Here is a 13,428-nt window from a genome sequence, read left to right on the forward strand (position 1 = left end):
ATTGTTAGTTTTCTAATACACTATACTAGTTGAATGAATAAAATCAAGCAATCTTTTATTCCCTACGATTTAACTATTTTAAATTAAACCGTCTATCTAATTGAAGTTTAAAGAAACGGAAATTTTCTAACAACGTTAAGGCTAAGACTCTTTCGCGCCACGTTAAGAAGTTAACCAATACGGCAACAGGAGTCGCAATTCGCGCCGCGCAGACCGCAGAGTCGCAGACGGCGCAGACGCCTTGCGCAAACTTTTGAATGAGCTGATTCGTCGATTGTTGCACTGGCGGCAACTGGAACTGTTTTTAACGGCAAAAGTGGATGACGGAATCACTGCTTTAGTAAGCGGGCGGACTTACATATTACGCGATTTTAGATTGAATTTCTAGTAAACGGCCGTTTCCTAGTTGCTACTGGTCAACATGAAGCCCACGTAAGTATCAACCATCGTTAAATTAACTAGTTTGTGTCAGAAATTCAACGAATTTTGCTGCGACGGCAAACAGCCGATAACTTTGGGTGTTTCCCTAACTTCCAAATCTTCAAAATTCTTTTTCAAGCAGAAGGGCACCTCAAACCCCAGGGAAAAAGACACCGTCCCGAAACAATTCGAAGGAAAAGATGGTAATTAGGGATCCTGTTGAGGTCTTCTGTCGCATCCGACCTGTTTCTGTCGCTGACGATAGTTACATCAAAGTGATCGATGAGCGCACCGTCCAGCTTGCAACTCCGGACAGCTCAATTGGCAACAAGGGAACATATAAGGAAATCCAGTACACCTTCAGCGTAAGCAATATTTCTTTAGATATTTATTTTAAAAATTAAATTGCGTTATTAAACAGCGAGTCTTTGCTGAAGAATCGGAGCAGAAGGAAGTTTTTGACAGAGTTTCTTTGCCATTGGTTGAAAATTTCCTCAAAGGCCAAAATAACCTCTTGTTTACCTATGGTGTGACTGGATCTGGAAAAACTTTTACAATGACTGGTACTCCTAAGGATCCTGGTATTCTGCCTAGGTGCCTTGATGTGATTTTCAATTCAATCAGTGGCTGCCAGGTGAGCTTGATTGAAATATATCTCAAATGCATTTTTTTTTACAAATTTTACCTTCAGGCTAGGAAGTACACTTTTATTCCTGACGGAATGAATGGGTTTGACGTTCAATCTGATGATGCTGCAAGGGAGCAGGAAATAAAAGCTGGTGTCGCAGACAGAACCAATCGCACCAGGATGGACTTTCCCAAGACCCCCAGAAAGTATTTAAAAACTCATTGAGCTAATGTAAAGTTCAAATGCTAATGTTATGATTGATTACCAGGCGGATGGCCCAGTGGGAAACTGCAAGTCGCATGACAGAAAACACAAGAGTGTCCATTAGCGACGAGGACTTTGTGTACTCTGTGTTTGTCACTTACGTCGAGATCTACAACAACAGCGTGTATGATCTTCTTGATGAGCGTGCTGATGGGTTGACTAAACTAAAGTATGCCCTTCATTGCCTTCATAGTGTTTTAGTGAATATTTAATAAAACTCATTACAGAATTGTGAGAGAAGGTGCAAACAAAATCATGTATGTGAATGGAGTGCAGGAAGTTGAGGTCAGCTCAGCAAATGAAGCTTTCGAGGTATTCTGCCGGGGCATGAAGCGCAAAACTATCGCCCAAACAAATCTGAATGCAGAGTCAAGCAGGTCCCATGCCATCTTTAGCATTCGACTTGTGAAGGTAAGAGCAGTGACTGTCTAGGACTTGATTCTTCAATCTACAGATCATATTATGTTAGGCCGAATCTGTCTTTAATCAAGCAAATATTAAATTAACTATTCACCTATTTTGTAATTGTAAAACAGTTTTTTACTTAGGGTCTTGCTGGGATCTCAATTAACATGACTTTTAATAATTATAGGCTCCATATGATTCAAACGGAGAAGAAGTCCTCCAAAAGAAAGAATCAATCAGTGTGAGTCAGCTGTCCCTTGTTGACCTTGCTGGCAGCGAGAGAGCAAACAGGTCTCAGGCCAAGGGCCAGAATTTGTGTGAAGCAGGCAACATCAACAACTCACTGCTCACTCTGCGAAAGTGCTTTGAAATGCTCAGGGAAAACCAGATGAATGCTGGCAATGGAGCCCCCAAGATGGTGCCCTTCCGAGACTCCAGGCTCACTTATCTGTTCAAGAGTTTCTTTGATGGAGAAGGCAAAGTAAGAATGATTGTCTGCGTCAATCCAAACCCTGATGACTACGAAGAGACTCTGGTATTTTATTGAATGAGAGCCTATAATTTTTTTGCTCACTACGTGCCTTATTTCTTAGCATGTGATGAAGTTTGCCGAGATGTCGCAAGAGGTGCAGGTTAAAAGGTGCATGCCGACACCTAGAAGGCCAGACGTCAATTTCACTCCAGGACGACGCAGAGCAAACCAAGTATTATATCGGTGTCCTTTATAATAAAATGATATTAATTAAAGCATATTATCAGATATTCAAAGAGGCTGCTAAGAGAATCGAGGAATCCGGTGCCACTCAAGGAGAATCCATACCATTTGATCTAAATCTGGTATACAGGTAAGAAAAAAAAATTTAAAAAAAAGATAATTAAAAATTCATATTCTTGAAATATTATAGTCTTGGCATTCCTATTGACAACACCCCTCTCACTGATCCTAACAACGAAGAGCTCATTCGATCTGTCATGATGGTTTTGGAATCCAGGGTTGCCAAAAGAAGGTGTCTGCAGCAGCAGTTTAAATCACAAAGTATTTACACTCTGATTTATCGCGATCACATTTTAATCCTTTTATTTCCAGTTGATCAAGTGAGGTCAAGTGTGGTGGCTCTTGAGAAAGACAACATCAGCCTGAAACAAGAAAACTCTAGTTTGCGAGCTACCATTGATCAAGAGCGATCTGGAAGGAGTCTCCTGGAACAAAAGCTGGTGCAGTCAGAGAGTCAACTCGTGTCTATCAGGTTGAACTTGCAAGGGGAGCGAGAGGAGAAAGCTCGTTTGATCAGCAGGGTGAGCAAACCTAAATCTTGTCATCGCGGTGTCAGTTTTAATTGTTGACTTTCAGCTTGAGGATCTTGAGATGAAACTGAATCAAAGGAAAGCAGACACAGAACGTACCAAGCAGCGAATGCAAGAAAAGTTAGTAAATGAAAAGGACAAATTGGAGCGTGACATGAAGACTAGATTCTTGGCAGAGCAGTCAAACCTCAAAGTAATTAAATTAATCAATTTATGACTGTGTTTTCTACAAACAGTATATTTCAGTTGGAAAATGACTTAAAGGAAGAAAAACTGAGGCGAGTCCGACACATTGTGGACAATTTGGATAAGAACACACCATGCAGGCCCACTGGCAGGATGACCAGACTGGCTGCGGCCAAGTCAGAAGCTGAGTTGAGCTCAGCCTCATCAAATGCTAGGAGTGCAGTCACTCCAAACCCTAAAAGAGTAAGTTGTAAAGAGATGTTCAAATTTTCTGGAGAAACATTTGATTAACACATTATTGCTTTTCTGCTATGATAAGAAAAATACACCTATTTACACCTATTATCTGATTTTCTGTAGGGTCCCGCTGTGAGTAATCAGCGCCACAGGCGGTCTCGCTCAGCTGGAGGAAATGAGCGCTGGTTGGATCACAGACCTCAAACACAGAGCAGCAAGTTCCTTGAGCTGCAAACCATCTTCCAACCCAATATGCCAAAGCGCAAGTCTGTCTCCAAACTCACTGACCCCAAGGATGTGACCGACCCTGCCACAAGCAAGTACTGCCTCACCACCCAAGAGCAAGACTCGGATGGAGGGTTGGAAACAAAACTTTACAAGGTTAGTTCAATTCTTTAACTATTCAAAAAATGACTGGATCATATATTGACAATCTTATTAGCTGGTCAAATAATTATTTTCTGCTACGGATATCATTAAATAGATTTCCAATGTTTATCAACTGCTAAACATAATTACCTAAATTTCATGTGGTGCATGAACAATCTAGCAATGCACATTTTTACTTCACAAGAGTAACAGCAAATTACGTGATTTGGGGATTATTTGATATAATTTTGTCGGTAATAAGGTTCAATATTTTGCTAACTCCAATGAAGAGCATAATATAATGTTAAGCCGAACTGAACATTTCAAATTGAAATATTATAAGTTAAATGCATCATAAAAATGTTTAAGAGTTATTATTTGACGTCAATATTAATTAAGAGACCTCACCTACATTTGTTTCATGAATATTTTTAAGTTCAATTCATTTATTTAAAAGTTTTTTATTTATAATTTTCAGGGTGATGTCCATCCTACAGTGGGAGGCGGTGCTCAGGTTGTGCTGACCGACGTCGAGGTCTTGAAGCAAACCTCACCCACCAATCCAAATGTCTCTCCGTCCCGCAAGAGAAGTGCCAACGGCAATGGCAAGGAAAACGGCCGACTTCTGCCTGACGAGGTTTCCCACAGATGCAAGACTGGCATTGAAGGCCATGGAAAGAAATCTTGCAAATAATCACATTCCTTTACTGTTGGATCTAAGAAGGTTAAATAACCTCACTTCTCAGATTTCTATGTCACACTTGGTTAACATATGTATTTAATACTAAGGAAGCTTTTATTGTTATAGCTCCACGTTAATTGAAAGACTAATATTTCTTGTCTGGATTGAAAATATTACAGGCCCCTTCATACAAGAAAATTAACAACTTTTAATTCTGACAGTGGAATGGCTGTCAATGCCAACAGCTTGACTGTACATATTTTAGCCCATTTTGACTAATCTCGGTGAAATCTGAATCCTTAGAATTTTACAACTTTAACTTGAAGAAGTGGACCAGTTTGTCGTAATATTGCAACAAAAATATTATTAACTTTGCTCTCAATTGGTGGGTTGAACTAGCGGCACACTGATGACTTGATTTTCAAATCTCTGTATATTTGAGAAACTTAAAGTGAGACAATTGAATAAAAATAATCAAGTAAAATTAATTTTTTCTTAATTACTATCCGTTCCATTGTATCGAATTTTGTAAGTTCTCAAAATAAACAAAGTAATCAGAATAAATATTGCTCTGAATTGATTGTAAACAAGTCGTAAGCACAGTATGCATTAGAGAAGCTCTACACAGTATTAGTGGAATGGGGGCGTGGTAGGGACCATGTGTTCAGGAGGGGACTTGACTATGTATTGAAGTTACCGTCGATTGTCGACCCAATTTCCTGCAAGGATAACACAAAACTCCCTAGACCGTCGGTCACGTGCCTTTGGTTATTTGATCCTTTGTCAGAGGTTGAGGTTCAATATTTTCACGAGGGGACTCCTAAATAAATGATGGTCATTCTGCTGCGTGCTATGTGATCTCATTCAACGTACGTAACAGATTTTTGCGTAATTTATTTGGACCCGTGATATATAACAAGAATCATTGAAGAACTCATCTTCTGCGTGTTGGGTTAAACACTTGACTGAAAGAGACACATCATCATCATTATGCTCCGAAAAGGACTGCCACACTTTGCAGTTGGGAAGGTTATCAGTGGTTTCCAAAGAGGGTCCAAGGAACTAGGTTGCCCAACAGGTAAAAATTGAATTAAAAATAAGATTGATGTGCGTTAGTGTTGAGTTTATTTGGTTCCAATAGCAAATTTTACCCACGAAGTCGTTGATAATCTGCCTAGTGATGTGGAGACTGGTATCTACTATGGATGGGCCAACGTAGACGATGGTCCTGTCTATAAAATGGTTATGAGTGTAGGCTGGAACCCATATTACAAGAACGAGAAAAAATCGATGGTAAACTTTAACACTTACAATAAGGGCGGATTCGAAATTGGACAAAATTACCATTTATATTCATTGTCATCTATTTTGGCAGGGCCGGGGAAAAGCCACTAAAGCGTCATCAGATTCCTAGTTCTATCTTTCCGCCGCCTTTAGTAATAATTGGCATTAGTTTTAAGCACAATTTTTTACAGGAGACACATATTCTGCACAATTTTGAAAACGATTTTTATGGTTCTTCACTGAAAGTCTGCATGTTAGGGTACCTGAGGCCAGAGAAGGATTTCAAATCTCTAGGTATGTATTATTTGGTGCTTTTAATAAGTATTTGTATGCTGTATTTTACTAATGCCATATTCGCAGAGTTCTCAAGTATATTTAAACGTAATCTTGATCATTTTCCAGATGAGCTAATTGAGGCTATTCAGAATGACATAAAGAATGCATCTGATACACTGGATCAGCCTGAGTGGCAAAAATTCAAGGATCATGATTTCTTCCTGCCTAACAAAAATGGACTGATTACTAATGGGAATCATCTGAGTTCTTTGTAAGCAATTGACTGGAATTAAACCAATGATACCAATTTAGTTACTTAATAAATTGTTATCTCTTCTTTTTAATGGTGCATGTTGTGATTTTGGCGATCATATTTATTTTAAAAGTTTACAATGAATTATTCGCCCTGTAGAAAACTATTTTTTGCAATATGTAATAAAAACAAAGACAACTCTTCAGGACATAATTTGTTATATTTCATAAATGTGTTGAATATATTTCATAAACACGATAAACAACCCAATTCAATATCAGTGTTAAGTGGTGTTTACTGCATTCTTCAACACACCTGCAGGTCATTTAAATTTAATATATCAATACTAAAAAATTTGTCGCCTCCTTGGCAACTTAAAATAAAAATATACAACCTTGACAAGAGATTCAGTGCAATTGCAATTAAAAATTTTCTAACCAAAACTGCTGCTGCCAATTAAGTCAGAACCACTTCACCACCTTCCACAGCACCATTCTGCACAATTATGTACTCGCCATCCGCACCATCACACAAAAACATGTGGTTTTTATCAGTTATCTCACCACCCTCAGCAGCCGCAGCCAAGATCATCTGCATTGACTCCTCTGGCTCTACTCCGTCGTGAAGGACAATAATTTCCTGTGGTTCAGCATTGTCTCTTTCAATGAGGAAGCGCATCACTTGTTGCTGAGGCTCCTCCTGAGTGTCTTCTTCCTCAACAGGAGTTGGCTTGGGTTCAACAGCAAGCGAAGCAGGAGGATTAGCAGCAGCAGCAGCAGCGGTATTTACATTGCGCGCTGCGCCACTGGCACTCTTAGAATATCTGATAGGTTGGTTGGGGTCTAAGGACAGCAGGTTGAGGTCGGTGATTGGTTCGTGTGTAGTGAAACTGCTAGTCAGGTGTCTTTGATACAAGCGACGGAGGGTGGGGCTCAGGTGCGTTTTGCCAGGGTAAGCAAACAGCTTGGACACACTGTTGGTGTTTAGCTCCTTCACTTTTTTTTTCGAGGCGGGCGCAAGGTCCATCGTTGTCACAATGTCCCTAGTATCCGCCAACTGTGACTTGAATTCGGGGACAGGGATGTTAGTGGGACAGTCGATGATCAGTCTGGTGCGGGTGGAGCGCAGTTCGTGAGGAAAAAGGTAGTTTGAGACCGATCCTGGAGGCTTCGGTACTAATCTCTCCCAGACCGGGGCGGTCTTCGGTTTAGTTTTGGGCGGAGGCTGCGGAGGGTCAATTTTCAATCTTTTCGAGGCTGGAGCCGGAGCTGATGGGCTTTTGCGTTTGCCGCGGTTGGCCGAGACCACAAACACTGATTCTTCCATCTTGTTAACTTGGACATTGCAATCAGCGGGAATAGCACTCTTAGGGACGTACATGAGTTCAACATCGCAGTTCGAGTGTTCCTCATTGTTGACAGGCACGTGAATAGTGATGACAGGCACTTCTTCCGTTTTTGGGCTCTCTGCTTCTTCTTTCTCATGGGCAAGTTCAGATAGTTCAGTTTCATATTCTTGGTTATCTGACACAAAAACACTGATTTCTTCCACACAGGATGGTTTAATAGGTCTGAGGACACCTCCTAATTTAGGAAATGTGGTCATGTCTCTGGACTAGATCCTAGATCCCTCTTCCTAGTCCATAGCAATCTAAAATATTCAAAGAAAATTATTAGTTTTATTAAAAATACATATTAAAACATGGGATATTATAGAACCTATTATACACAATTTCACATACATGCATACCCTGCTACACATTTCAGGTGTATGAATATCAATGATTTAGAAAATTATAAGTTAGAAAATTCCTGTTGTAAATTTTGCACATGTGAACAATTCGTATATATATCATACATTACAGCTATTAAAATTCAAAGTTCGTGTATCATTTTGTATTCTTTTTATCATACTCAACACAGTCAACACTCAAATTCAATTTCATAACTTGAACTACATTTGGATGATAGATTTTAAAATCTAATTTTGTTATCATTTAAATTTATAATTTATGTCATAAATGTTTACTACAGAATTTTTTTTGTTTATATTAGGAACAAATTCCTGTAGCAAAATGTTTGCGAATCCGTACCATGAATTAACATGTATTAAAAACTATAATACTTATGTTGGGAACCTTCAAAGGCATGAAGTTATCGTGTAAATTTTACGTGAATGCAATTTTGGATATGAATTACCTCTGCTGCCTTGTAATTTTCCAAAATAATAGCACAACTTCCCGCTATATCGTTTCTGTGTACAGACTATCGCAAGATGGCGATAAGAACGTCAAAACCGAAATTTTCCACGCGACACACTTGGGTCAATAACAAAGCGGACTGGCGCCAAAATTCAAATTCCCTCCTCAACAGGAAATTCTTTGCTTTGTAGTCATAATTATTATTACTCACATCTTTTAGCAAATAATAAATAAACTGAATAAAGCAGCAGGTTTTTTTGAAATCATAATATATATGGGAGTCACATTATATTACAATTTGGTGAGCGATTAAGTATAGCTAGCAGCTTGGCCGCATAATTAATTACTAAATTTTTCAAAATATCCAAATAAATGGATTGATTTTCCCGTCCCAGCTTTTCCTGCTGCGATAACCTTCGTCTAGGAAATAACTATAATTATTCAACATAATAATTAAGCGCATTCAATTTGTTATATTTTATGGCAACCTGACTTTTTACCTCTTAACAATAAGGATTTATAAAATATGCTAACATACGCAGATCCTACAATTAATATTTATCTCCTACATCCACCTGCTGAAAGCTAGTTTATTTTAAACTAAAAATCATATAATTTAAGTGGATTGATGCAGGGTGACAATTGAAAATTACTTGAATTGTTGGATGCAAAGAGCAGTTGACTGAAAAACAATTATTTGTTCCACAATTTGCAACAATTAAAAAAGGACCTTGCAATTATAGTAAAAATTCAAATTTTCTCCAAAATGTACAGCGCTTGACCATATTTTATTTCTCGGCCAGATCTATCCAATGGTGTATGCCACTTTTTAGGGAAAATCTTTGTTGTGAAGTTAACGAGGATTTCAAATAATAGGGAGAATCCTCTCACCATTTGAAAAGCCACTTTTCTAAAAAAAAATACAGTGCTACTTAAGTCAATTTTGGATATAACTGAATCCTTAAGGATGATTTCATGCTTAGGCAACAAGGATTACCCAGGATGTTGCAGTATCAATCCGCTTTTTTATTTTACATCAAAATTTTTGTTTTGATGGAACAATTCAAAATAGCTTAAAGTGGAATGATACTGGGCAACAATTGAAAATTATTTGAATTGTTGGATGCCATAAACAATTGATCGATAAACAATATGTTCAACAATTTGCAATAATAAAAAACGACCCTTCCTACAATAAAAATTCAAATTTTGCCAATTTTCTCCAAAATTTACAGTGCTTGAACATATTTTCTTGGCATATTCCGATTCCTCTCGTCGAGATCTGTCCAACGGTGTATGCAGCTTATTGGAGAAACTCTTGGTTTTGAAATTAAATCGGATTTCAAGTAAGGAGACAGCCATTACCATTTGAAAAGCACGCTAACTTTCCAGCCAATTTTCTCGAAAAATTACAGCGCTTCCTAGATCAATTTAGGCTTTAACTGAATCCTAAGGGACGAGTTTATGCATTGGCAACAAGCATTTTCCAGGCTTTTCCAGTATCATTCCTCTTTAAATACTTTTTAACAATGTCAAATGGAGATATTCGTTATTCTATAATGAGTTTAATTTTTATTTCAACGCAATGAAATTTACAATGGTTTGACTCATTAAATTCACTATTTTATTTTTTAGGTTTAAATTTTGTTTTTAAAACATTTAAACCTATTTCCAGGAAAAGTAGATCTGGCATGAAAAGCAGTAAGAGAATTCACCAAACTTTGTTATGACTTGTTTGATTAAAATTCACCTACCAAATGTTCAGAATTCGTCATGCTGCATTGACTTTTTTGCCGTCCGCTCATCTGGAAAAGCCCAGAACGAAGAGGGAAGTCCTCTTGAGTCTCTTTCTCTCTTGACAAAGGCAGTGAAAGAAGATATACAGTTGCCAACAAAGTGGTTTGACATTCCCAAAATTGCTAGCTCGATGTGTGGGTTGCCTGGCTCGAGTTTTTTAACAACAATCTGCAATTAGTTAATAAATTAACTTACATATTAATGTGGACAGATCAGGATAAAACGCTTACTTTATTCTTCTTCAACGAATTTGCAAGTTCCTTGAGCATGTGATTATTGTCCGAGGCAACAAAAACTGACTCATAATTGCTGCTCTTAAGTAGCTTCCTCAGGTGGCAGATGATTATCTCTTTATTCGGCATGCACATTGCTGGGGTTGCCAAACCAAACTCGTTGTTGTAGCCCAAGCATTGCGGTGCAGAGAATAAGTTCTTTGTTTCTGGAATGTGTTTACATGCTCGTACCTGAAATGAAAATATTTAATAGTCACTTCTCTAAATTCAGAGATTTTTGATCTTGCAAAACAATATCCAGTATAAAACACCGCTGCAATTCTGACACAATAATTACAGTTTACATTTTTGGAGAAACTGAAAAATGAATAAAATATGTAAAAGTAAAACACATCAAGCTAACTTTAAACACAGGCAAATAAGTGTCACTCAGATAATTATGTGATTTTCTGTGAAATATTTTTTCTGCGCAACAAGTAACTAAATAATTCAAGAAAATTTTAATTGCAATTTCACTTTGGAGAAATTGTAAGGTCCAATATTAATTTTTTTCTATCAAGTAACTTAAATAAGTAACATTAGTCTAAAAGCCCGTCAGTTTCTAACATTATTAAGGACGTGATCATTTGATATGATGATTATCAGCCGATATTGAATGTACCAACCCAATCCATGCCGTTTCTGAGATGGATCCCAATGAAGGGTGCGTTGGGCAACTCTTTGTGGATGAAGCTCATGGCCGCTGCTCGCACAGGCTCAGACCATTTTAGATACCTGTGGAGAGCTCGATTTTCTTCTTGGACCGGAAAACTTCCAGGGGCACCGGTGAAGGCCAGCACAGGCCACTTGTCTGGAGGGTATTTTTTCAGCCATTTCGCTCCCGCGTTGCCGTGGTGCACATCGAAGTGCAGAGGTGCGTACATTTCGGAGCCAACAAAGTCAATTTTGAAAGTATCCCAGAATGGCCCAAAAGGATTTCCATCTTTGGCGTTGCAGCCTTTGTCAGCCTCTTTTTGGCCACCCTTATTCAAGATGCTGTTTCGCGACATGTAGCAAAATGCTGGAAATCATTTTAAATTAAGTTTTGGGATAAAGGACATGTATAGTGAGCGACATAGTTGAGCCAATTTAAATCTTACATATTCTCTTTTCCGGGGGCCAAATAGTCGGTGCCAACTCCTCCATAAATTTTTCCATAGTGATGACCCGGTGAAACTCTTCCAAAGGCTTCACATCGAAGTAAAAGTTAAACGGCACTTGGTGCTGAAATAAAAGCTATATTTCAAGTATATAATAATACATTTCCTTGTCCCTTTACCGATTTCACGTCACTCGGTCTGTATTCAACCCACGGAGGCAGGACAAGCGTTCGGTTGAGACCATGGGCGAACCCAAGGGCACCCAAAAAGTGATCAGCTTGGTTGCCAAAGCGGCCTTGAAAATGAATATTATTATTTTCCAGAATTATTGAGAAATGAAGAGAAACCTACCCATGCAAGGGCAATACATGACATAACCGTTGGGGTCCACTTGGACATCTTCGGCACATGAGATCGAGAGGACAGTCTTAAATATTACCAAAGTCAATACAAACAGCATCTTTGCTTCGTCGCAAAATGTGTATGTATTCAGAGGTAATGTTACTGTTCCATGGTTTTTATTGAGAATTATCTCGAATTTATGTCCTGTAAGGACGAGAGAGCGTCACTGTCGTTGTCAAGACCGGTGTTCTCGAGTTGTTTACGAATATGGTTCAGGCAAAGACTGCTGCAAGCGCTGATCAACCTTGAGTTTGAATCATAGCGCGAACAGAACGTGAACGCTTCATGCGTTCATTGGGGCGAGGGTGAAACAGAGCATGCAATGGCGAATTGTTTATTGATTTGCAAAATAGTTTCTATCAAATATTTTGATTTCTAACGAGACCTAGAAGGCTCAAAATGGCGCGCGATCATACTCTTAATATTATAGAGATTATAGAGGATGAACTTGACATCCAAAAAGAAATTTGCTTGAATAATTCCTCATCTTTGTGTGTGACGGTTATGAATTGTTAACGGTCATTCAAGCTAACGTTGATCACCGTTGATGGTTGCTAGTATGGTTCAATATTTATAAATAGAAAATGAAAATAAAATCCTAAAATATTTCACTTACAAAAAATCTTGAATTATCACTGTTTTCTTGATTTTCAATTAGAATAATTATTTTTTAATTTAAATGATTAGATCAAGTTTTTTAAACTGGAAAGCTTAAATAAATGCTAAATGTTTAGTACCTAAAAAGGCAAAGGGTAGATCAAAATCACGGGGAAAATGCGGAAAATGTCTGCTGTGTCGCTGCGTCTTAAATTGACTAAACAATTTATTTCCAAACAAACTGGTCTCGAAAATGGGAGTTGCAGACTGCTTATGCTAGTTTAATTTAATCCTAGTCTCAGCGGAGGGGAGCAAGATTTTAGCATTATCTTTTTATTCAGGCTAAATAAATGGCCATCACCTGCTATATTTCTCTATTTTGTGTGAACTGAAACCCACTCATTACGCCTTGAAAATCCATTATTTTAAAGATTTTGAGATTGGTTTTCAATACGATTATTTCCAAACTCATCCTTAATCTATTTAAAGGGGCAGGGAGGCATTTCAAGTTTTAACAAAGCACAGAACCTAATGCAGCTGAATACTGTTTATGGTGAGAAAGTGTTTGGTCGCCTTCCTGCATCAAATTCTCCCAACAACCAAAGGAGCTTTTAATCCGAACAGAAAATCCACTTATCGTGAGCCGCACAGAAGCTTTGGTCCTCTTGTGCACCATAACAGCGCCTCAACTAATAAACAATTGTGAGAGCCCACTTAAAAGCGCGTCTCCCAATGCAGCATGCTGTTCCAC

General features: G+C 38.3%; 4 protein-coding genes across 7 annotated transcripts; 2 read left to right on the forward strand and 2 right to left on the reverse strand.

Moving 5' to 3' along the window:
- The first annotated feature begins 264 nt into the window (after positions 1–264).
- Positions 265–4,980, forward strand: pav (pavarotti). 2 transcript variants are annotated; one of them, XM_065496665.1, is made up of 15 exons: positions 265–432; positions 560–785; positions 842–1,054; positions 1,112–1,254; positions 1,317–1,481; positions 1,540–1,723; positions 1,905–2,252; positions 2,311–2,421; positions 2,477–2,562; positions 2,623–2,753; positions 2,805–3,013; positions 3,069–3,215; positions 3,269–3,451; positions 3,569–3,826; positions 4,293–4,980. In XM_065496665.1, the coding sequence occupies exons 1-15, from the start codon at positions 422–424 to the stop codon at positions 4,506–4,508; spliced, it is 2,631 nt and encodes an 876-aa protein (XP_065352737.1). In that variant the 5' UTR covers positions 265–421; the 3' UTR covers positions 4,509–4,980. The 2 variants fall into 2 exon arrangements, with proteins under 2 accessions (XP_065352737.1, XP_065352738.1); XM_065496666.1 differs by having other exon boundaries at positions 563–785.
- A 203-nt stretch (positions 4,981–5,183) lies between these two features.
- Positions 5,184–6,487, forward strand: Rfk (Riboflavin kinase). Of its 2 annotated transcripts, XM_065495857.1 has the most exons (5): positions 5,184–5,365; positions 5,428–5,574; positions 5,638–5,789; positions 5,972–6,074; positions 6,183–6,487. In XM_065495857.1, the coding sequence occupies exons 2-5, from the start codon at positions 5,487–5,489 to the stop codon at positions 6,329–6,331; spliced, it is 492 nt and encodes a 163-aa protein (XP_065351929.1). In that variant the 5' UTR covers positions 5,184–5,365; positions 5,428–5,486; the 3' UTR covers positions 6,332–6,487. The 2 variants fall into 2 exon arrangements, with proteins under 2 accessions (XP_065351929.1, XP_065351924.1); XM_065495852.1 differs by having other exon boundaries at positions 5,184–5,574.
- Positions 6,488–6,508: 21 nt separating this feature from the next.
- On the reverse strand, positions 6,509–10,406 carry LOC135947177 (uncharacterized). 2 transcript variants are annotated; one of them, XM_065495840.1, is made up of 2 exons: positions 10,264–10,406; positions 6,509–7,959 (listed from the first exon to the last, which is right to left on the reverse strand). In XM_065495840.1, exon 2 carries the CDS (start codon positions 7,912–7,914, stop codon positions 6,766–6,768), a length of 1,149 nt encoding a protein of 382 aa, XP_065351912.1. In that variant the 5' UTR covers positions 7,915–7,959; positions 10,264–10,406; the 3' UTR covers positions 6,509–6,765. The 2 variants fall into 2 exon arrangements, with proteins under 2 accessions (XP_065351912.1, XP_065351902.1); XM_065495830.1 differs by lacking the exon at positions 10,264–10,406 and adding an exon at positions 8,508–8,637.
- On the reverse strand, positions 8,963–12,366 carry O-fut1 (O-fucosyltransferase 1). The gene is made up of 6 exons (XM_065495817.1): positions 12,030–12,366; positions 11,858–11,973; positions 11,679–11,802; positions 11,205–11,599; positions 10,537–10,770; positions 8,963–10,474 (listed from the first exon to the last, which is right to left on the reverse strand). The coding sequence occupies exons 1-6, from the start codon at positions 12,136–12,138 to the stop codon at positions 10,271–10,273; spliced, it is 1,182 nt and encodes a 393-aa protein (XP_065351889.1). The 5' UTR covers positions 12,139–12,366; the 3' UTR covers positions 8,963–10,270.
- Between the last annotated feature and the right edge of the window lie 1,062 nt (positions 12,367–13,428).

This window comes from Cloeon dipterum, chromosome 1 (genome assembly GCF_949628265.1).
Source record: "Cloeon dipterum chromosome 1, ieCloDipt1.1, whole genome shotgun sequence".
NCBI classification, from domain to species: domain Eukaryota; kingdom Metazoa; phylum Arthropoda; class Insecta; order Ephemeroptera; family Baetidae; genus Cloeon; species Cloeon dipterum.

Coding starts and splice junctions, on each gene's coding strand:
- Rfk (XM_065495852.1), top strand. CDS start 5,487: ATGCTCCGAAAAGGACTGCCACACTTTGCAGTTGGGAAGGTTATCAGT. Junction 5,575..5,637: donor GGAACTAGGTTGCCCAACAG/GTAAAAATTGAA, acceptor TGGTTCCAATAG/CAAATTTTACCCACGAAGTC. Junction 5,790..5,971: donor AGAACGAGAAAAAATCGATG/GTAAACTTTAAC, acceptor AATTTTTTACAG/GAGACACATATTCTGCACAA.
- O-fut1 (XM_065495817.1), bottom strand. CDS start 12,138: ATGCTGTTTGTATTGACTTTGGTAATATTTAAGACTGTCCTCTCGATC. Junction 11,974..12,029: donor CATGTATTGCCCTTGCATGG/GTAGGTTTCTCT, acceptor TTCATTTTCAAG/GCCGCTTTGGCAACCAAGCT. Junction 11,600..11,678: donor GCCCCCGGAAAAGAGAATAT/GTAAGATTTAAA, acceptor AATGATTTCCAG/CATTTTGCTACATGTCGCGA.
- pav (XM_065496665.1), top strand. Junction 1,255..1,316: donor TTTCCCAAGACCCCCAGAAA/GTATTTAAAAAC, acceptor ATTGATTACCAG/GCGGATGGCCCAGTGGGAAA. Junction 1,482..1,539: donor GATGGGTTGACTAAACTAAA/GTATGCCCTTCA, acceptor AACTCATTACAG/AATTGTGAGAGAAGGTGCAA.
- LOC135947177 (XM_065495840.1), bottom strand. CDS start 7,914: ATGACCACATTTCCTAAATTAGGAGGTGTCCTCAGACCTATTAAACCA.